A 24,550-nucleotide genomic window follows, 5' to 3' on the forward strand; every position below is an offset into this window, starting at 1 on the left:
ATGTCTTAGATTGTGTCTATCTTTATTAGTTTTATTTGACGCCATTTTGTTTATTATGAAATATGGGTCAATTGCCCCAATGATAGATAACAATTGAGAGGTACCCTCTAGCGGGTAAATCAGATCATTTACATAATTAGGCAATAAGGGGGAACCCTCTAGGGAATTAGGTCAATGGCCCAGTACCAGGTGCCCCCTGGTGGCTGGGCCCTTTTAAGCCAATCAGGGGTCAGAATTAGGAAATTTTAAATAAAAACAATTTAATTGACCAATCAGATAGCACAATTACAGACTTACTATCCCTGACTTTGCAAGAAAGCGTCACTTTTTTGAAAAAGGGCAAAGGGGAAAGGCCACGAATTTTTTGGGTTGGTTTTTTTTTTTGTTTGTTTGTTTGGTTTTTTTGTTTTGTATGAGAGCAGAGTGTGTGTGTTTGTAGTTAGTCAGAGGTTAACCATGATTTCATTGAACTGTATGCTTATCACATACATGTCTTATTAGATATCATTGTATAACAAATAAATCATGGTTATTTCTTGCCCAAACTTATACTGTGTTGTTTTAGTTTATAGCTGCAGTTCAGCAGCAATCAGTGTTAGGAAATTAATCACAAGAAATTGTGTTGTCAAATGATCTTGAAATAAGACCCCTTAATGTAAAAAAAAATATGTTAACTTTATGCAGACCAACATTTTTTTTTCCACGTACACCACAACCCTAACATTACTTTTTTCATATGTACATTTGTATCCCTTATCAATCCTCACAGTGTACATAAATAAAGATAAAGGAATTAATCTGAAATAAAATTACAGACTATCACAGTATTAAAATCCTTTTGCAATGCAAGTTTAACTATGATGGTCAATTAAAGTTTAACATTTGACTTGTCTACCAATTTTGCACTGCACTGCATGCCCATGGTGGTGACCTATGCAGTATTGGCATGTTTTTGTTCGAAGTTTTCTACACAATTTGAATTAGTATTATGAATCAAATTCATTCAATTTTAAAGACATATTTTCCAACAGAAAATCTCGCCTATTCATACCTGGGTCTGAACTTACAAGTGTATGAGTTGACAGCTAGTGCTACCCACATTGGTTGGGGGGAGGGGGGGGGGTTGCAGATAGCTCATCGAGGAATCTTGGTTGCTGATGATATCACTTGGCGTTTAATAGTTTATCAACTTGCACAAATATTGATTAATTCAATAAAAATATCTCCAAACTTTACAGATTAGTTTCCTTGCAATCTCTGAGCATTTTGTTTACATAAATGCCGGGGCTATGTACTTTCTATTTCACAATGGGGAATAACTCTAATCAAAAGAAAGGGCTTCTTGAAGAAAAATGTTATCAACAAAGCAACATGAAGCACTTAATCGTTCAAAATATCTTGATACGACCGATTCCTTGTTAATATATGAATTCCAACAACATTTTTATTATGGCTAGTAACATTTACACATGGTCTAAAATTGATTAGGGATATGTAATTTTTATCCTTTGTAACCGTCGTTTGATGGACTAGGCTTACATTATGATTTGCCGCATTTCTTACCGGTTTTTGAACACATATGGTCACTATGACACTGCATCCACCTCTGCCACTGGGCTTCTGACTGGTTTTTGTACAAAAATTTCTGTTTGAGGGTGGCAAAGCCACCCTTTGCATGTCCCATTTTGTCTCATCTGTAAGTTCGGGATATCGCGTGTTGTAGTTACTATGGAGATCGGAAACGGGTCATTTGTTGTAATAAAAACAAGACATACTCGATGACAATGCAGATATTTTAATTCTTATTTTTTATCGAAAAATTTTATACAGTAAAGTTAAATGCACAGAATAATTAATCATTTAAAGTTTTATACACTTCAACTGACGTTACGTTGAATGCAACTTTCATTCCACTTTGTGTTCAAAAATGCTCACACTCATACAACTTAAACAAGGGTAGATAATTGGATAAATAAAACCAAAAGTACTGGTTGCTAAAAAATCTTCTTCTCTAGAACCACTGGGCAGATCATCACCAAAATTACACAAAAGGTTAAGGATATGTTGTAGATAAAAATTTGCATGGGGATTTACCCTTGGGCAAAGGACGTGGTCTCAAGGTCACTTCAAAGTTGAACAAAAATTCCATTTTATTAAAATGTTGATATTTTGTTTACTGTAAGGACTAGGATCATTAAATCTTGTCAGTTGATGCATATAAGGACCTCATAACATGTTGACTCAAAAGTAGGTCAATTAAGGTGACCTACTTTTTAAATTATGCGGCCATTCTTTTTCAAAATGATTTAGAGGCATATTTTGAACAAATAAAGGCCTATGATAATCAAATATTGTCAGTTGATGTATCTTGGGTCCTCGAAGTACATCAACTAAACTGTAGGTCACCTTGACCTACTTTCTGAATTTTATGGCTAATCTTTTTCAAAACAATTAAGGTCATTAATTCGAATACTGAGAGGTTTAGAATCTTTAAATCTTGTAAGATGATGCATCTTGGGGCCATAAAACATATTTATTAAAAAGAAGGTCACAGTGACCTACTTTTTGAACTTTGCAGGCATTCGATTTCAAAGCGTTTTAGAGGCATATTTTGGACATTTTAAGGCCTATGATCATAAAACTTTGTAAGTTGATGCATCTTGGGTCTTTGAAAAAACATCAACTGAAAAGTAGGTCACTGTGACCTACTTTTCAATTTATATGACTATAATGAAATATTTTTGATACTAATTGGCTTAGAATCATTACACTTTGTCAATTGATGCACCTTGGGTCTTCGGAGTAGATCAACTGAGAAGTAGATCACCATGACCTACTTTTGAAAATCTATGGCTTAAATTAAATATTTCGGGTACTAATTGGTTTAGAATCATCAAACTTTGTCAGTTGATGCATCTTGGGTCCTTGGAGTACAGCAAATGAAAAGTAGGTCATTGTGACCTACTTTTGTAATTTTATGGCTGTATTTAATATTTTCGGGTATGACATGTATTTGGCTTAGAATCATCAAACTTTGTCAGTTGATGCATCTTGGGTCTTCGGAGTAGGTCGACTGAAAAGTAGATCACCATGACCTACTTTTGAAAATTTATGACTTTAATTAAATATTTCAGGTACTAATTGGCTTTGAATCATCAAACTTTGTCAGTTGATGCATCTTGGGTCCTTGGAGTATGACAACTGAAAAGTAGGTCACCATGACCTACTTTTGAAATTTTACGGCTGTATTTGATATTTTCAGATACTATTTGGCTTAGAATTATCAAATTTTGTCAGTTGATGCATCTTGGGTCCTCAGAGTGGGTCAACTGAAAAGTAGGTCACACATACCTACTTTTCAACTATATATCTATAATTAGATATTTCAGGTACTAATTGGCTTAGAATCATCAAACTTTGTCAGTTGATGAATCTTGGGACCTCGGAGTAGGTCAACTGAAAAGAAGGTCACCATGACCTTCTTTTGAAAATTTATGCTCTTATTTATATATTTCAGGTACTAATTGGCTTAGAATCATCAATCTTTGTCAGTTGATGCATCTTGGGTCCTCAAAGTATGTTATCTGAAAAGTAGGTCACTGTGACCTACTTTTGAAATTTTATGGATATAATTTTAAAAATATTTTAGGTATTAATTGTCTTAGAATCATCAAAATTAGTTGATGCATCTTGGGCCTCTTGTTAGCTCACCTGAGCCGAAGGCTCAAATGAGCTTTCCTGATCGAAATTTGTCCGTTGTCTGTCGTTGTCATAAACTTTTCACATTTTCATCTTCTCAAGAACCTCTGAGCCAATTTCAACCAAACTTTCCACAAAGTATCCTTGGATAAAGGGGATTTAGGTTTGTTCAAATGAAGGGCCATGCCTTCTCCAAAGGGGAGATAATTTTGACTTTGTAAAATTAAAGGCATCATTTAAAAATCTTCTCCTCAAGAACCACTGTGCTTGAAAACATGAATCTCATGTGGAATCATTGTGAGGTAGTTGTTGATTCAAATTTGTTCAAATCATACCCCGGGGGGTAGGGTGGTGCCACAATAGGGGATTAAAGTTTTACATAGGAATGCATAAGAAAAATTGTTAAAAATCTTCTCAAGAACAGCAAAGCCATGATTGTTCATATTTATGTGAAAGCATCCTCAGGTAGTGTAGACTCAAATTTGTTCAAATTATGACCCCGGGGGTAGGATGGGGCCACAATAGGCGATCAAAGCTTTACATAGGAATAAATATGAAAAATCTTTAAAAATCTTCTTCTCAAGAACAGCAAACCCATAATTGGTCATATTTATATGGAAGCTTCCTCAGGTTGTGTAGATTCAAGTTTGTTCAAGTCATGACCCCTGGGGGGTAGGGTGGGGCCACAATAGGTATCAAAGCTTTACATAGGAATAAATATGAAAAATCTTTAAAAATCTTCTTCTTGAGAACAGCAAAGGCATGATTGGTCTTATTTATATAGAAGCATCCTCAGGTAGTGTAGATTCAAGTTTGTTCAAATCATGACCCCCAGGGGTAGGGTGGGGCCACAATGGGTGATCAAGAAAGTTTTACATAGGAATACATAAGAAAAATCTTTAAAAAATCTTCTCGAGAGAACACACCAAAGCTGTGATTGGTCATAATAATATAAAAGCATCCTCAGGTAATGTAGATTTAAATTTGTTCAAATCATGACACCCCCAGCTAAAATCAAAGACACAAATTTTACATAATGCAGGGTAAAAGCTTCTCCATTACAGCAGGACCATGTTGATGGTTTTGATTTTTAAGGAGGGATTATTTGAAAATTTATGAAATTTTCATAGATTGGCGAAGACACGATCACTAAGTGATGGAAACAAGTAGATTAGATTGGACGTTTTATTTTAGAAGCAAGGTCAGTTCAAGGTCATTATCTTTCTGCTTGACGTTAAGAATATAAAATGACTGATGCCTACTTCTATTTCAAAAGATTACGGTATATGTTTTTCTTTTTGTATAAAAAAGATCTCACAAAGGGTCTATCAGATGAAACTGCCGAATTAAGATAATAATATAACTAAACTAGATATTGGCTAATCCAGATTCCCTTTATTTTTCTTAAATTTTTAGGAGATTTAGTTATTTTTGCATGCTTAGTATATTTATTTATTTTTATTTTTTTATTTTTTTTATTTTTTTTTTTTGATTTCACACATGGTAAAGTAGTCATATAAAGATACAAAATGATGCAAACACAAAGTTTTGACAGTTTAGTAAGAGAGAAAAGACACTTTTTACTGAATTTTTGGCTCAGATATGTTCTTAGATTGGAAGCTTTCAAAAGCTAACAAGATTGTAGTTGGTTCATATAATCATATTTATTTGATACATGTATATTTAAAAACTTAAGTCCATAATTAATAATTTCAGTCACTTTAAAAAAATTCCTATAGTCTTTGATTGTTTAAATCATTGTTCTGTAGTTAAATAAGAAGCAGAAAATGAGATATTTTTATATGCCGCAGTTCCGCCAAAAAATTTTATAGTCCCTGGTAGAATACCATTTCTATTCAAAGTATGATTATGAAAAGAAAAGAAAATTATTATCTTTTAGATCCTCACATCTAAATATAAAAGTCTTTATTTAATATAGTCAGAAACCAGAAGCGAATCCCTCACTTCCCAATGTTGTGTTGATTTAACTTTGATTTAACTTTGAATAAATTGTAACTCCTTTAGGTAGTGTAGATTCAAGTTTGTTCAAATCATGATCCCTGGGGGTAGGGTGGAGGATCAAAGTTTTAAATAGAAAAAAATAAGAAAAAATCTTTAAAAAACTTCTTCTCAAGAACAGCAAAACCTTGCTTAGTCATATTTATATGTATGATTTCCCCTGGGGTAGGGAGGGGCCACAATGGGGTATCAAATTTTTACAAAGGAATATATAGGAAATAAATGTTTAAAATCTTCTGCTCAAGAACAGCAAAGCCATTTGTTATATTGATAGGGAAGCATCCTCAGATAGTTTAAAATTCAAGCCCCCCCCCCCCCCCCCCCGTAACTTTTCAATACTGAATTGATTTGTGCTTTGTCCTAGCCATTGTGCTCAGGTGAGTGATGTGGCCCATAGGCCTCTTGTTTATTGCCTTATGTAAATACAAGGATACTATACTGAAAGGAAAAAGAAACACAGGGTAAACTTTTGAAGTGATTTAATGTTATATTTACGAACGTATATTCCAATATTGTTATCTAACGTTTAATCTCATCTTTCATCAACAAGTAAGCAAAATCTAATTTGATTTTGAACGATAATTTATGAGTTATTGAAACCCCAATGACGGTACCCCCAAAGGTAAAAATCGAAAATTCTCATCTCCTTTGCCTCCCTCGCACATGTGTCACAGCCTTAATTCTCCTTTGCATGAAGTTCATAAGTACATATATTCAACCCTTTCAATAAAGCAGCGCTTATTTGGTTGAGAATAGCTTGGGCATTCCGACGCCTTTAAACCCTACCGTCCAATTAGTCCCACAGATGTTCAACTGGAGAAAAATGAATGGATTGCACAGACACCAGTCAAGTGGTTTAATGTGAATGTTTGCGAGAAAGTCTTTACAAACTCTGGCTACATTGGGCCATGGGTTAACAAGCTGAAAAATTAGGCATAATGACTCGCGCGCAAGTGAGAGGAACACTGACGCAAATTTGACGAGCTCACAAACCAAAATCACGCAAAGGGTTTGTTTCAGTTTTTGGGTGAATGTAATGATTAGGATTGCCTACTGTATTAATAGTGTTTCAGTGGTCGTTAGTGGCGATTAAACAGATGGCAGGATGAATAGCCCAATCTTGACGTGGCGTTGTTATGTGCAAACATCATCGGCATGGTTGATTGTAAATGTTTCCAGTCCCTCTCTGACGACGGATAAGACGTTCTATAGTGAAAAAATTCACAACAAACTGCATAGCAACCTGTTCTTTACTTAGGCAATTCAATACCAGACCCCATGGAACTTCCATCAGCCATACCATTTTCCTTAAATATCGAAAAACAATGTGTGTATCTTCAGTGCATCAAGTGGTATTACAAGATGTGTTGACAAAACCTGTCATCATCATTATAATGCACATGTTTTTGGCTTTTTACCATTTTCCCTATGTGATGTCATACATTTGTGACCGCTGGCAGGGAAGGGTAGGGGTCCACCCGGAATAGGTAGTGCACCCCCCTACTGCATGCAGGTGCACATCTGGCCTCAGCACTTGGTCACGCAGTAACCGTTAGACATGGTTACTGTCCTTGACATGGAATTGTCAAGGATTAAGACATAAGATAATTCCTTTTCCAGTCTTTTTTACAGAAATATGTACATTATATACATATGTAAAACTGGGTCTGCTAGCTGCCTGCTCTAGCCCTAACTCCTTACTCTCTTACTGCTAAACTACAACTCTTGCACTGACATTATCTCAGAGTTTCTGTTCTTTTGATAAAATATAATCTTAGCCTTAAGGTGAATTGAGTGATTATTTGATTTACTCAAGATTCTTTGACATATTTGCAAGATTGATATGGACAGGTGAAGTGTTAATTAGTGTGACACCTATACTGACTTCAGGGTAACAAAAGATAATTGCACAGGGGAGTAACTAAATTGGCTTCAAAAGACTAGATAACAATGTACTAAATGTATATACAAGCCAATTCTGCTTAACTTAAAAAATATAAGGTAATTTGTATCAATTAAAAGCTAGAATGAATAAAATAGAAACTGTATTATAAAATAGAAATGTAAATATTAATTGTAATATTTAAATATATAGAACATAAATTATGTAAGACCCCTAACTCTTTGGTTAGTGGCTATACATTTCACAGTTGAGTAATTCTGAACACTGATTTGAGTGCACATTTACCAAGATACCCCTTTGACCAGTTATTATAAAGAACTACGCACACTAACTCTTGATTCCTGCCTACATTTTACACCCATTTAATTCAATACTAATGTTAAGGACGTACACAACGTACCTTACCTACTGATAACTTTTCAAGATATTCTTAATATAAGATTATAGTGCCATCAGATGTTCGTAGACAAAAAATCAGCATGTATTACCAGGGGTTTTGAAAAGATATGAATTGATGAAAATTCTTTTATAATTCAATGAAAAATATACAAAAATTACTAAACATATATTCTAGATGTTTTGTTTACCCAAACTTGTTTTAGAAGAAGTGTACAACACCATATATAGACATTAAAATGTAGCTTACAGTTCCTTCAAGTATTGGAACGTACTCTTCAACTCCAGGGAAAAAGACAATCAAGTTCAAACTACATTGCGTATGTCTTTAATTTGGCCATTAAACTACTTTCAATTGAATACAAAGAAGAGTTCAATGGTAATTGATTAATAATTTTATTACCAGTGTCAAATAATTAATTACTCTTAATTACATCTCTTTTTATAAGGGGGGTAGACGATGTTTTTCATTGAAATCAGGCTTCAAAACATCACCAGATTTTAAAATTTTCTTAGATATTGATAAATGGCCCTTAAATCTGTTTGTATGAATAACTCCTGTAAAAATAAACATATATGATTGATAAAGATAAAGTACAATTTTTTAGCTATAAACATATGTCTCCCCCCCCCCCCTAAAATAAACATATATGATTGATAAAGATAAAGTACAATTTTTTAGCTATAAACATATGTCTTCCCCCCCCCCCCCCCCCCCTGCAACCTTATATATCTACCCCTCAGCAGGGCCCTTGCTGACTGGTCAGTTTTCAAGATTCTGCCGGGAATGTCACTGTCATTGCCTATATGCATATAGTATGAGAGGTCATTTAACCAAGCAAGAAGCAGCGGCAGCTGTTGGGGTGCTCAAAGAAGGTTGCACACAAAGAACTGTTGCTACAAATTTTAATGTCGATCAGAAGGTATTTCTTGACTTTAGAATCCTTTCAACGGTCTGGAAAAGTTGCAGAAAGGCCAATATCACAGTTTTGCATGGACTTCCATGATGGAAAATTTTGTGCCAACTGTTCTATTGCTGAACACAACTGCTTTCGAGGGGACTCAGTCATCTTTCCTGGCCCTGTGGTTCTTGAGAAGAAGATTTTTAAAAGATGTTATTAATTTTTCACAAATTCTCTATTATCTCCCCCAGAAAGAGGGCGTGGCCCTTCATTTGAACAAACTTGAATCACCTTCACCCATGGATGCTTTGTGGCAAGTTTGGTTGAAATTGGCCCAGTGGTTCTGGAGAAGAAGTTAAAATTGTGAAAAGTTTACAACGACAACAACAACGACGACGACAAAAGCCCAGACAAGAGATATCATTTCGTTTTTTTTCTTTTTTTTTTTTAAATATATATCTTTTTTTAGCTTATTTTTTAATTTCTTTTTTGGATGGGGTCAATTTTATTATGCATTTATATGATTTATAATTGTAAATTCTTGGCGGAAAACTCAAATTCATCTATAACTAGAGGCTTTTATTGCCCCCCCCCCCCCCCCCCCCCCCCAAGAAAAAAGGTTACACAGTCCAGATCAGATTAATCATTTTGTTCATTGTTTGTATGTGGTTTTTTTTTTTTGGTTTCAGAAGTTTATTGCGCCATTTTATGATCAATAATTGAACAATTTCAGAGGAAACTCCGATTCTAATAACAAACGCCCCCCTCAAAGGTTACACAGTTCAGATCAGATTAATTGTTTGTATGTGTTCTGAAATCTGACTGGCTAAGGTTGTTAGTATTTATAACGTTCTTAATTGTTAACGAAAGAAGATGAAATTCAGATATATATTTTAAAAAAACAAGTTACTTCATTATTCAATAATCAGAAATGAATATGAGGACATGCATGCACGATTTTTGATTTTTGATTGCTTAATATTCATGTTGCTGGAAATTTCTATGTTTTCAGTGAAATTCTTTGAAATTTAAAATGGTGTTTTTTTATTTTGGCATTCTATCAGATTTTTTACACGTATATGGTAATTTTCAAAATTATGTGCTTGCATGTGTACTTAAATCTGATTTGCTTATGCTCACTGTGCTATATTTGCATTGTTATTTCTTCAAAAGACTTTTGAAAATAAGTTGTTAACATCTATGATACAAAGGTTTTGCTTAATTTGTTGAAGCATATAGGGAACGAGGCCCCAAAGGGAGTAGGGGGAGCGTTTGGGGAACATCTTAATGATCTCTGTTGCAATTAGAACGAGTTGATTATATATTAAGTTCCTTAAGTGTAAATGATTGAATATTAGTTAAATCTCATCATTTTAATTTTTTTAATTAAAATTTTTCCTCTTTAATTATTTGGTTTAGTTTGAAAAAGCTTGAGAGGTCACTGTTACATGTATGATCCAAAAATAGAACCAAAGTACATGGTTGCCAATATAATATTTTCATGTCACAAAACCAAGTATTACTAACCCTACTGCCAATTGATAATATGAACCATTTCAAGCAACAGAACAGAACCTTTGTATAATACCATTTTATAAAGTTCAGCAGAATTTCCTCTGTCACATAGATACATGTAGATACCCTTTAGATAGAAAGGCACTGATTTTGGTATAGGATTTATTGTCATCATTAAGAGGGGTCCCCTGGACTCATGATCACAGTTTCAGAATGAACTACAAGAAGAAGCTAAAAATGTGAACAGTTTATAGACTGACAGACAGCTATAGACAGATGGACAGCCAGACAAATGGACTCTAAGCATTGGGTGATCATAAAAGCTCACTTCAGCTTTCAGTTCATGGGATCTAATAATGGCCTGCTTTTTAATTTGTGTCTTCTTATTGATTACTTACAAGTCTAGTTCAAGTTTTATGCTTTTACCCATTTTAGTAAGAGCCTGAGAAACTCCATTGGTCTTTTGTTTATATAGTTTTCAACTTTAAGTGCATAGCATTTGAACAGACGTTATGGTTCTTTATGCTATAATGATATTGAAGATTTTCTATGAAATCAAGTCATCCATTAATTTCAGACTATTCTTATAGTTTGAAGAGGCCTTGATTGAGATACATCAATAAAACCATCTTTTTTTTCATGACAGGTTTTCTAGCAGCTGTAGCAGCTTTTTCAGTGGCTCTTGGTGGCATTTTGGCTTCAGATAGGCTGTTTTTAGGACTGTTAAAGCATCTACTGAATTGTCCAATGCAGATATTCCAAGAGCACTCTATGGGGCAATTCATAAACCGCTACTCATCAGACATAGCTGAAATAGATTTTATTGTTCCATTTACCATACGTTCAATGGTCAATATTTTGCTTCAACTGGCTTCAATTCTTGGTCTGATTTTGTATGCAGTTCCTGTCTTTGGAATAATCATTCCAATCTTGGTCATTCTATATTATGTTTTACAGGTATCTTTTATTATACTTTTTAGCTCACCTGAGCTGAAAGCTCAAGTGAGCTTTTCTGATCACATTTTGTCCGGCGTCCGTCTGTCTGTCCGTCTGTCTGTCTGTCTGTCTGTCCGTCTGTCTGTCTGTCCGTCTGTCTGTCTGTCTGTAAACTTTTCACATTTTCGACTTCTTCTCAAGAACCACTGGGCCAATTTCAACCAAACTTGCCACAAAGTATCCTTGGGTAAAGGGGATTCAAGTTTGTTCAAATGAAGGGCCACGCCCTCTTTCAAGGGGAGATAATTAGGAATTACTGAAAAAATAATGGCATCATTTAAAAATCTTCTTCTCAAGAACCATAGGGCCAGGAAAGATGAAACTCATGTGGAAGCATCCTTAGGTAGTGTACATTCCAGTTTGTTCAAATCATGACCCCCGGGGGTAGGGCGGGGCTGCAATGGAGGATCAAAGTTTTACATAGAAATATATAGGAAAAATCTTTAAAAATCTTCTTCTCAAGAACAGCAAAGCCATGATTGGTCATATTTATATGGAAGCATCCTCAGGTAGTGTAGATTCAAGTTTGTTCAAATCATGACCCCCTGGGGTAGGGCGGGGCCACAATGGAGGATCAAAGTTTTACATAGAAATATATAGGAAAAATCTTTAAAAATCTTCTTCTCAAGAACAGCAAAGCCATGATGAGTCATATTTATATGGAAGCAATCTCAGGTAGTGTAGATTAAAATTTGTTCAAACCATGGCCCCCGGGGGTAGGGCGGGGCTGCAATGGAGGATCAAAGTTTTACATAGAAATATATAGGAAAAATCTTTAAAAATCTTCTTCTCAAGAACAGCAAAGCCATGATGAGTCATATTTATATGGAAGCATCCTCAGGTAGTGTAGATTCAAGTTTGTTCAAATCATGACCCCCGGGGGTAGGGCAGGGCCGCAATGGAGGATCAAAGTTTTACATAGAAATATATAGGAAAAATCTTGAAAAATCTTCTTCTCAAGAACAGCTAAGCCATGATGAGTCATATTTATATGGAAGCATCCTCAGGTAGTGTAGATTCAAGTTTGTTCAAACCATGACCCTTGGGGGTAGGGCGGGGCCACAATGGGGGATCAAAGTTTTACATAGAAATATAAAGGAAAATATCTTCTTCTGAAGAACTGCAAACCATGATTAGTCATTTTGATATGGAAGCATCCTCAGGTAGTGTAGATTCAATTTTGTTCAAATGATGACCCCCAGGAGTAGGGTGGAGCCCAATGGGGGAAGGAAAGTTTTACATAAGAACATATAGAAAAAATATTTCTTCTCAAGAACAGAAAAGCTATGTTTAGTCATATTGATATGGAAGCATCCTCAGGTAGTGTAGATTCAAGTTTGTTCAAACCATGACCCCCGGGGGGTAGGGCGGAGCCAAAATGGAGGATCAAAGTTTTACATAGAAATATAAAGGAAAATATCTTCTTCTGAAGAACAGAAAAGCTATATTTAGTCATATTGATATGGAAGCATCCTCAGGTAGTGTAGATTCAATTTTGTTCAAATGATGACCACCAGGGGTAGGATGGGGCCCAATGGGGGATGGAAAGTTTTACATAAGAACATATAGAAAAAATATTTCTTCTCAAGAACAGAAAAGCTATGTTTAGTCATATTGATATGGAAGCATCCTCAGGTAGTGTAGATTCAAGTTTGTTCAAATGATGACCCCTGGGATAGGGAGGAGCCACAATGAGGGATCAAATTTTTACAAAGGAATATATGGGAATTGTTTTAAAAAAAATCTTCTCAAGTACAACAAAGCCATTTGTTATATTGACATGGAAACATCATCAGGTAGTTTAAAATTCAAGCCCCCCCCTCCCCCCCCTAGTCTTTTCAATACTGAACTGATTGTGCTTTTGCCTAGCCAATGTGCTCAGGTGAGCGATGTGGCCCATGGGCCTCTTGTTATTTCTTGCTGAAAGCAGTAATCTCTCACTAGCATTTCCGCAAGCTGTATATAATCTTGCAATAACTGATATGTCCTGATATATGATGAGTAAGTTTACGGTTCATTTGCTCAACTGATTTGGATTTTGTCTGTGGTCATCCATTTTTAGCTCTACTGGTCAGAGATCAGAATACCTTGTGTGATAATAAAAGGTCTGATGTCCATCCTTCTGTCTGTCTGTCAAGCTGTCTGTCTGTCCATCTGTTAACAGATTTTTAAAATGCTACTCCTCCTATAGTTTTGGTCTGATTTTTAACTCACCTGAGCCAAAGGCTCAAGTGAGCTTTTCTGATCAAAATTTGTCCATTGTCTGTCGTCGTTGTCGTTGTTGTTGTCGTTGTAAACTTTTCACAATTTTAACTTCTTCTCCAGAACCACTGGGCCAATTTCAACCAAACTTGCCACAAAGCATCCATGGGTGAAGGTGATTCAAGTTTGTTCAAATGAAGGGCCACGCCCTCTTTCTGGGGGAGATAATAGAGAATTTGTGAAAAATTAATAACATCTTTTAAAAATCTTCTTCTCAAGAACCACAGGGCCAGGAAAGATGAAACTCATGTAGAAGCATCCTCAGGCAGTGTAGATTCATGTTTGTTCAAATCATGACCCCCGGGAGTAGGGCGGGCCACAATGGAGGATCAAAGTTTTACATAGAAATATATAGGAAAAACCTTTAAAAATCTTCTTCTCAAGAACAGCAAAGCAATGATGAGTCATATTTATATGGAAGCATCCTCAGGTAGTGTAGATTTAAGTTTGTACAAATCATGACCCCCAGGGGTAGGGCGGGGCCACAATTGAGGATCAAAGTTTTACATAGAAATATATAGGAAAAACCTTTAAAAATCTTCTTCTCAAGAACAGCAAAGCCATGATGAGTCATATTTATATGGAAGCATCCTCAGGTAGTGTAGATTCAAGTTTGTTCAAATCATGACCCCCGGGAGTAGGGCAGGGCCACAATGTAGGATCAAAGTTTTACATAGAATTATATAGGAAAAATGTTTAAAAATCTTTTTCTCAAGAACAGCAAAGCCCTGATTGATCATATTTATGTGGAAGCATCCTCAGGTAGTGTAGATTCTATTTTGTTCAAATCATGACCCCTGGGGGGTATGGTGGGGCCACAATGGAGGATCAAAGTCTTAAATAGAAATATATAGGAAAATATCTTCTGACGAAGAACTGCAAAGCCATGTTAAGTCATTTTGATATGGAATCATCCTTAGGTAGTGTAAATTCAATTTTGTTCAAATGATGACCCCCAGGGGTAGGTTGGGGCCCAATGGGGGATTGAAAATTTTACATAGGAACATATAGGAAAATATCTTCTTCTCAAGAACTGAAAATCATGCTTAGTCATTTTGATATGGAGGGGGGGGGGGGCCAGTAGAGACAGTGGGTCTGGGGGCTGCATTGAAGCCCCCAGTGGGTCTAGAGCAAGGCCTTGGTGGGGGTCTGGGAACCTGATGAATTCTTACAAAGAAGAGATGTTTTTTCCTTGATTTTAAGATAATGGACATATAAGTTCTACATAAATAAAATTCAAATGGGGGGTGCACCAGCCCTGGATCCGCCTTTGCAGGGGTAGGGTGGGGCCCAATGAGGGAGCAAAAGTTTTACGTAAGAACATATAGAAAAAATATTTCTTCTCAAGAACAGAAAAACTATGTTTAGTCTTACTGATATGGAAGCATCCTCAGATAGTGTAGATTCAAGTTTGTTCAAATGATGACCCCTGGGATAGGGAGGAGCCACAATGGGGGATCAAATTTTAACAAAAGAATATATGACAATTTTTTTAAAATCTTTTCAAGTACAACAAAGCTATTTATTAAATTTACACGGAAGGCAGTTTAAAATTCAAGCCCCCCCCCCCCTCCGGTAATCTTTTCAATACTGAGCTGATTTGTGCTTTTACCTAGCCAATGCCATCAGGTGAGCCATGTGGCCCATGGGCCTCTTGTAATTTGAATATAACTTGGCACAAAAGAAGACAACAATAAGATACATAATTCTCTATAATATGTTTTTGATTTCAATGAATGGTGTTGCCATGGTTACTAAAATAGAAATTCTGTAAACAATTTTTTGTTCACCTGAGCATAAGGCTCAAATGAGCCTTTTTGATCACATTTTATCTGGCATCTATTTGTCTGTCCATCTGTCTGTTTGTAAACTTTACATATTTTTGACTTCTCAAGAACCACTATGCCAATTTCAACCAAATTTGCCACACAGTTTCCTTGGGTGAAGGGAATTCAAGTTTTTTCAAATGAAGGGCCATGCCTTCTTCCAAAGGGAAATATTAATGAATTAGTGAAATATTATTGGCATCTTTTAAAAATCTTCTTCTCAAGGACCACTGGGCTAGAAAATATGAAACTTATGTCACCGGGTTCAGGCTGGCACGGTACGCCAGAGGCCCTGGGTTCGAGTCCCGGCTGAGACTTGATTTTTCACCTCCTGTGACATTTGGCGCCCAACGTACAAATACCCACTATTCCCTTGGAACATGCTTCACGCATTTCCTTAACTCCTAGAATTCGAGGACGAATTTCTACAAAGAGGGGGAATATGTTACTGGGGTTCACAGGTGCGTGAAAGTCAGTCAATATATCGGGTCTCAGCAGCTCAGTGGTTAGAGGGCTGGCACGGTACGCCAGAGGCCCTGGGTTCGAGTCCCAATTAAGACTTGATTTTTCACCACCTGTGGCACTTATGTGGAATCATCTGCAGGTAGTGTAGATTCAAATTTGTTCAAATCAAACCCCACCCCCCCCCCACCCCACCCCCCACCCCCTGAGGTAGGGTGGGGCCAGTATGGATGATTCAAGTTTTACATAGGAATACATAGAAAAATCTTTTAAAATCTTCCTCTCAAGAACAGCTAAGCCATGATTGATCATATTTATGAGAAAGCATCTTTAGGTATTGTAGAATCAGGTTTGTTCAAATCATGACCCCTGGGGGTAGGGGTGGGACCACAATTAGGTAATCAAACTTTTGTATAGAAATATATAGGAAAAATCTTTAAAATCTTTTTCTCAAGAACAGCAAAGCCATGATTGGTCATATTTACAAGAAAGCATTGGCAGTTACCCGGTAGTATAGATTCAAGTGTGTTCAAATCATAACCCCTGGGGTAGGACAAGGCCACAATAAAAAATCAAGCATATAGGAAAAATTCTTGAAAAATCTTCTTACCTTCTTAAGCCATGATTAGTCAAAGAAATATGGAAGCATCCTCAGGTAGTGTAGATTCAAGCCCCCCCCTTTTTATTTTGAACTTCAATGCTGAACTGAACTTTTTCATAACTAAAGTGCTCCAGTGAGCGATGTGACCTATGGGTCTCCTGATTAAAACACTGCTCCTCCTTCAGTTCTGGTTCAATTTCAATATAACTTGGCACACAGTTAGACTACCCTATGATACATAATTAAAAATAATCTGGTGTCCTGCTTCCCTATGGTCTGAGGTGTGTGTGGCTAAAAATCATTAAAATTGAATCTTTAGAAATCTTCTTTCTTTTGAAGTTCTTCTATGCCCTATATTAATCAGAGATGCATGGAAGATGCTTCTAATATGATTCATTGTACCAGTCAAGGTTTCAGATGCTGCAGTTTCAGCTAAAGAATGATCAGTTTAATGTTTTTGGAGCATGTTAAAGTTTTTGGAGCAGGTCTCATTTCCAAGTAACTGTAAGCCCTATATTGACCAAACTTGCATAGAGGATACATCTTAGGATGCACACTGTCAGAGTTGCTTAAGATGCTGGATCTCACCTACATTTTCTGGATGAGTAAACAGGTTAAAGTTTTTGGAGCAGGTTCATTCTAAAGTAATTATAAGCCCTATCTTGACCAAACTTGATGATACATATAAGGATGCACAATAATAGACTTGCTGGATCTGATCTACATTTTCTACATGAATGTTTTAGAGTAGGTTAATTCTAAAGTAAGTTTTTGGACCAAACTTGCATGGATGATGCATGAAGGGGTGCACACAACCAGAGTTGCTTCAGATGCTTGATTTGACCTGCATTTTCCTGAAGAATGACCAGGTTAAAGTTTTTGGAACAGATCCATTATGAAGAAACTATAAGGCCTATCTGAACCAAACTTGCATAGATGATGAATCTAGGAATTAATACATTCAGACTTGCTGCAGATGCTGGATTTGACTTACATTTTCTGGATGAGTGACTAGTTTAAAGTTACCCAAGTAACTGCAAGCCCTATCAGACCAAAATTGATTCAGTGTTGCACCTAGAGATGCACAGTACTTGATTATTACTTTAATATGGGACTTTGGTTTAATTAAAGACAACATTTGTTGTGGTGAGCTCTTAATCTCTGATTACCTATGTTTCTTATATAGCATTTATGGGTAAAGGGATAAATGGTCCTTATCCCACTGGAGCCTAAGATTTGGGGCTAAATCTTTCAAAATTGATGCAATCTTTAAAATCTTCTTTCCCTGGACATCAAGCAGACAAACTGTTGGCATGATTGTAATAACCATTAAACCCTTTCCCAAAAGTTTTGAATTGATGGTTTCAGATTCAAGGGTTCTTGTGCTAGAGTGGGGCTCTATAGATCATAAAGTAAAAATGCGTAAATTCATTAAAAATCTTCTTCTCTACCCTTGGGTATTTAGCAAACAAAGTAGTGCCATGGTTATGTTGAGCAAGGATGCCTCTTTCATGGCCCCAGGGTCAGGGATTCTGGTGTAAGGGTGAGGCTCTATTGATTATATAGTGAAAATGCACAAATTCTTTGAAAATCTTAGTTGTACTGAGCAAGGGTGTTTTACAAGATTTGTGAAATTCTTCACCACAGGATCAAGTGTTCTGGCACTGAGCAGGGCTCTATTGATATTGTAGGGAAATTTGAACTCTACGGAGCGAAGTTATTCCCCTTTGCTATTTATGATTTAATTTATACTTAATTACTGTAAGTGATGTAAATGAATGTAACAAATTTTAAACGCATAAATACTCTACATTTCGTTTTACGATTCAAAATCATTAAGACACTAATAGTCACACTGTTTCTGCTGAATGGATTTCATTTCAAGTCTTGGAGCAGATTGTCTCATAAGTAGACATAACATGTGTCAATTACATTTATACTAATTCCTGCCTAAGTCTTTCTTTTATATGTGCACTTCTGCTCCCTAACTGCAGCAAGACCTGTTTTTATTCAACTATAAATGCTTTGGGGGGGGGGGGGGGGGGGGGCGGGGTTGAAGACGATCCGTTATCGAACAACTCTTGATAGGTAGTTTGACTGAAATATCTGAAATTTGCTGGTTACTCTTCTGCACTCTAGGTCTGCAGTGTAAATCGCCACATTCATCCAATGAGTTTTGTTGGGTTCCCATTACAGTAACGAAGCATCGGCATCTTTGGAGCCCCCCCACCACCACCACCCCTATCGAATGCAAACAAACAACAGAAATTTCCAATAATCACGTTTTTAATCCCCGAGAGATTTGAAATATTTCTTTTTAGCTACATTTTTAAAAATCAAAATCAGATTTTTAATTTGAAAGTATACAATACACTTTATACAACTTCCATCAGACAATCAAGCCTACTCCTTCCTGCCTTGAATTAATTTCATTAATTCTAAATATTAATTTTAAAAACAATAAAATTGTGATTTATCTTTATTAATAGAGATTTGAATATTGGACTTAATTTATAATATTCTTCAAGCAATTATTTGTGATAAGGTTTATGAAAACTCTGACAGTGTCCGACTTAGCATCAAATTGCTAAAATTTACTGTCCAACTCAAGATCAAATTGAGTCATTGCATCTGAACTTGAATTCTTCGAAATAGAATAAAATATTTTCAAAAAACCATACATATTGTGCATTTACAATGTTTAGTGCATAATATATGTGTAAATCGATCAAAATATTGCCAGGCCATGGATCTTCGATATTTACCTGTAAATAGTGAGGGTGAAACGTCAAAAAGACTGCAATATCGTCTTTTGAGAAAGAAAGACAACTCTTAATAGATTAAGAATTGCTTGATTCAGTCGATCATGATAAAGGATGAATTCATTATAGGAAGTCTGTTAAAAATAGCATCAAAATTGTCCGACTCTAGATTGTGTCCGACTCTAGAACAGTTTACCCTATATTGTTTTTACTGTGTTTCTTATAAAGGTCTTCCGTCTCCACGGAAGACCTTATAGTGATTCTATTGTTTCTTGTTATTAAGATCATAATGAACTCGTATATACGAAAAATATTTCATAATTATAATTTTTGGGAATAGTCATTATTTTTGGACAAATACCACAATTTTGAAAAATAGTAGTGATATATTTGTTACTTGGACATGGCATAGAAATGACAAATATCTCATTTGTACCCTCAGACCTTATAGTGATTCTACTGTTTCTTTTTTTTTTTGACCAAAATTTTGTGCACGCGATTTCTCAAAAACTATACAGTAGTTTTCAATGAAACTTTCACAAAAAATGAGTTATTATTTGAACTTTGTTCATCACAAGTAAAATTTGGAAAATTTGCTTCCGGTTCCAAATTATGGGCAAATTCCTGATTTTTAAATGGAATGTTGTCCGCGGCAAACCTAAAGAACAACTAAAGGTATGAACTGGAGACTTATTAGAGATTATAGAACATGTCTTCTAGATTACCAGAATTGCCTTTTCGTGCGTCGTCATTACTTCCGGTCACTACCGGAAGCGAATTTAAAAAGTCGAATTTTTCAACTTTTTTGTTTTTCAATATATTTTCATGATAGTACATGTAGTAGGGATAATAGAGACTCTTTTCAGAATGCATAATATATAATTTGTTTGAAAATTGTAGTAGGGATAATAGAGACTCTTTTCAGAATGCATAATATATAATTTGTTTGAAAATTGATAATACATATTATAATTATTATGAATATTTTTAGACAAATATTATGCATGCGATATCTCGAGAACTATTCAGTGGTTTTTCGTCAAACTTTCAGGGATAATACATTTTGAAAAGCCATTTTATTTGAAAGAATTTTGGAAAATTCACTTCCGGTTCCATGTTATGGGCAATTTCCTGATTTTTAAACTAATTTTTTTTTTCCGCAGCATTTCTAAAGAACGGCTAAAGATATGAACTGGAGACTTATTAGAGATGATAGAACATGACTTCTAGATTTGTGTAATCAACTTTTTATGCATCGTTATTGGTTCCAGTCGCTACTGGAAGCAAATTAAAATAGTTGAATTTTTCAACTTTTTTGTCTCTCAATATTTTTTTAATGATTTTACTAGGGATAATAGAGACTCTTATAAGAAATTGTCCCACTAGCGTAATGGTAAGCGTACTCAATTTTCACGTGGGCGACCTGGACTCAATCCCCAGAATTTCTTGAATTTTTTGTACCTTTTTTCAGCTGAAATATAATACTGTATCTTTGAAATGATATCTGGTATAATTTTCCTTTCGAATATATTTTACAATTTACGTTTCATAGTATTTCATGTATGAAGGAGTTAAAAGAAATGCACAACGTAATACAGATAGTGTTATGGGTGAGGAATCAACTTCTCTCATGACAGAGAAGGGATGGAAGACCTTCTTGTTGCCATTGCAACAAGTTTCTAGTTTCTTATTATTATTCTTTTTTTTTTAGACAAAATTTTATGCATGCGAACTCTCGAAACCTATTCAATGAATTTCTTCAAAATTTTCAGGGATAAAAGGTCTTTATATGAATTTTATACAAAATTCCGTTTTTTGGTAAATTTGGTTCCAGTGCCAAGTTATGGACAATTTCCTGATTTTAAAATTAAATATTGTGCTTGAAGGATCTGAGGAATGGCTAAAGATATGAACTGGAGAGTTGTTAGAGATGATAGAACATGACTTCTAGATTTTCAAAATCACCTTTTTGTGCGTCGTCAGTACTTCCGGTCTCTACCGGAAGTGAATTCTAAAAGTCAAAATTTTCAACTTTTTTGTTTTTCAATATTTTTTTTCAATATAAGTAGGGTAAATAAAGACTCTTTCCAAAATAGTAAATATAAAATTTGTTTTAAGTTTGATAACTCCAAACTCTATTTATTATTCTTTTTTAAGACAAATTTTGTGCACACAATATCTCGAGAACTATTTATTGGTTTTTCAACAAACTTTCAGGGATAATGTGCTATTAAATGCCATCATTATATTTGAAAGAATTTTGCAAAAATTCGCTTCCAACATTTTTTTTTATTTTAAAATGAAATATTGTCTTAAGAATGGCTAAAGATATGAACTGGAGACTTATTGAAGATGATAGTACATGACTTATAGGTAAAATAAATTACCTTTTCAAGCGCTGTCAGTACTTCCGGTCGCTACTGCAAGCGAATCTAAAAATTTGAACTTTTCAACTTTTTGTTTTTCAATATTTTTCTTTGATATAATAAGTAGGGTTAATAAAGACTCTTTTTCAAAATGCTAAATATAATTTGTTTTAAAATTATTAAATTCAAAATAGTTGGCTAATTTGTCATTTTTCACTTTGAAGTGATGGCCCCAGTAGCGTAATGGTTAGCATGTTGGATTTTCATGCGGTCGACCCTGCTTCAATCTCCAGAATGTCCAAATTTTTTTCTGTACTTTTTTCCAGCTGAAATATAAGATTTTTTTTTCAAATGATATCTGGTATTTTTCCATTCGAGTTATGCGATATTTCACAATTTACGTTTTATAATATTTAATATTTGAAGGAGTTAAAAAGAATGGACATCGTAATTCATATTCATGTGTTATGAGTGAGGAATGAAGTTAAAGGGACGGGAGACCTTCTTGTAGCCATGGCAACAAGATTTCTAGTTATTAAGGTCTTCCGTCTTCACGGAAGACCTTAAAGTGATTCTACTGTTTCTTCTTATTATTAAGGTCTTCCATTTTCACGGAAGACCTTATAGTGATTCTACTGTTTCTTATTAGGGCTTTTCGACTTTTGGCGAAAAGCCCTATAAAATTGTTTTCATCTTGTTTTATTATTATTAGTATTATTATACCTAACACTTTTACGTTTTGGATTTAAAGAAAACCTTTGGTTATATGTATTTTATAATAAAACCATTACACAGCATATCTTAATGTCTCCCGTATGTAAGGTTTTGTACTTCCGGAAATGTCACTTCCGGTATTTACAAGTAGAGAACTAAGATTTCTTTAGGAGCTTAAAAAATTCTTATTTTATATGGAAATTCATTTAAATTTTAGGAATAGATTCTTCAAAGTAAAATCTACAAAAAAGTTAGCGACAGCGTTATTGTACCTATGATACATTTTTGTGATCTAAGACTCCAAAGTTAAGAAAAGGGGGGATGGAAATTTAAAAATTTAAAAACCACGTAGGAAAAATATTTTGAAGACGAAACTAAATTCGCTATAGACGGACTTTCATAAATTAAAGTCAAATCATGTAAAGTTAGAAGGTACGGGGGGGGGGGGGGGGGGGGGGGGGGACATGAATCTCATTTCATGATCACAAAAAGCATATTTTACAAGATGAATTAATTCTAAATAAAATTAAAATAAATTTGATGTTTGAAAAAGAAGATAAATATCTGAAAGGAAATTAACTAATCATAACAGAAGAAACAAATGACATCAAAAATATTTGAAGAAATTATAGATAAAATGTATATCTTGTTTCTCCGATCACCAGAAAAGAAATTTTAGGCACTTCTGAATTTCTTGCTCTTGCCAATAAAGTTTATATCTTCTAGGTAAATGAGACAATGACCTTTAAACTTTCCAGAAAGTTTTTATGGGGTGTTTTGTAAAGTATCCTGAAATTTTAGGTTAATACAATGTCTGGTTTAGAGTTTAGATAAAAAATCTAAGTTGCCATTGTGCAGGGGAAAAAGAGGGGGGGGGGGGGGGGAGGAAAGTAAAGAATGTTGATGTATATAAAGAATATACATTACAGAAATCTTAGCTTACTAAAGGGTTTATTGTGTTCAAAAGGTCAAAAGTCATGGTCCTCTGAATAAAAAGGATGAAAGTAAGGTGTTTTTTTTTTGTTTTTTTTTTTTTTTTGTTTTTTTGTTGTTTTTTTTTTTCAGGTTTGAATTATATTAATGGTAAACAATAAAAGGCTAAGGGAGTAGAGTCGAAAAGCACTTCAATTTTCGTTGAACAACGAAAAAAGGTCTAGTTATTATTATTTTTTTGACCAAATTTTGTGCAGGCGTTTTCTCAAAAACTGTTCAGTGGTTTTCGGTGAAACTTTCAGGAAAAATAAGTCATTAAATGAACTTTGTTCATCACAAAGAAAATTTGGTAAATTCTCTTTTGATTCCAAGTTATGGACCATTTCCTGATTTTTAAATGGACTTTTGTTGCTGAATGTTTTAAAGAATGGCTAAAGATATGAACTGGAGACTTATTGGAGAAGATAGATCATGACCTTTCGATTTGCAGAATCATCTTTTTGTGCGTCGTCACCACTTCCGGTTGCTACCGGAAGAGAATTTAAAAAATTGCATTTTTAAACTTTTTTTGTTTTTCAACTTTCTTTTTATGATTTTAGTAAATTTAAGAGAGACTCTTTTGTAAATGCGTAATATGTAATTTGTTTTAAAATTGGCGTCATAATTACGTTGCAATTCTGTTTCGAACTAGAGTTTTAATCCGAGGTTTCCTCAAACATCTACTATAATAATTGTCTACTTGAATTGTTTTTATTTGTACCTCAAAGTAGAAAACAACATGACTACAAGTGGAAATAAGATAACTACAATCTTTTGTTTTGCACCACGGAAAAACTTATCCTAACCATGGTTATAAGTAATAGCTTTTCCAGAAATTTGCCTTACTAAAGCAATCAATATAATTATATAATAGTAAGTGCCATGTGGCATTTTTTTCCATGCAGGCTTGTGTGATATTACTAAATGAATAGAAAACAGCAAAAATAAGAAAAACATTTTTTTTTAAAGATTGTTTAATGGAGTTGATATAAATATTTTTTCTTAAAGATGTTGTTATTGAACATAAATGGTATCAGATTCTGTGACTGTCGCAGGGAGAGACATGTTTTTCGGCGAAACATTGCAGTGTTTTCATGAATGTGTATCTAATCGGGATAGTCCACTTTGGGGGTAAATAGGAAAATAAAACTTGTA

General features: G+C 34.8%; 1 protein-coding gene across 4 annotated transcripts in view; it reads left to right on the plus strand.

Moving 5' to 3' along the window:
• Positions 1–24,550, plus strand: part of LOC133190567 (multidrug resistance-associated protein 1-like) — a 962,792-nt gene that overhangs the window by 696,904 nt on the left and 241,338 nt on the right. Inside the window, exon 23 of one of the 4 annotated variants that reach the window (XM_061326267.1) lies at positions 11,081–11,391. The exons of the other annotated variants lie outside the window; for them this stretch is intronic. Coding sequence (XP_061182251.1) covers positions 11,081–11,391 — 311 coding nt within the window. The remainder of the gene's footprint in view (positions 1–11,080; positions 11,392–24,550) is intronic. 4 annotated transcript variants of the gene reach the window in all.

This window comes from Saccostrea echinata, unplaced genomic scaffold (assembly GCF_033153115.1).
Source record: "Saccostrea echinata isolate AGI-Se365-2 ecotype Australia unplaced genomic scaffold, CSIRO_AGI_Sech_v1 ptg000022l, whole genome shotgun sequence".
In the NCBI taxonomy this organism is placed as follows: domain Eukaryota; kingdom Metazoa; phylum Mollusca; class Bivalvia; order Ostreida; family Ostreidae; genus Saccostrea; species Saccostrea echinata.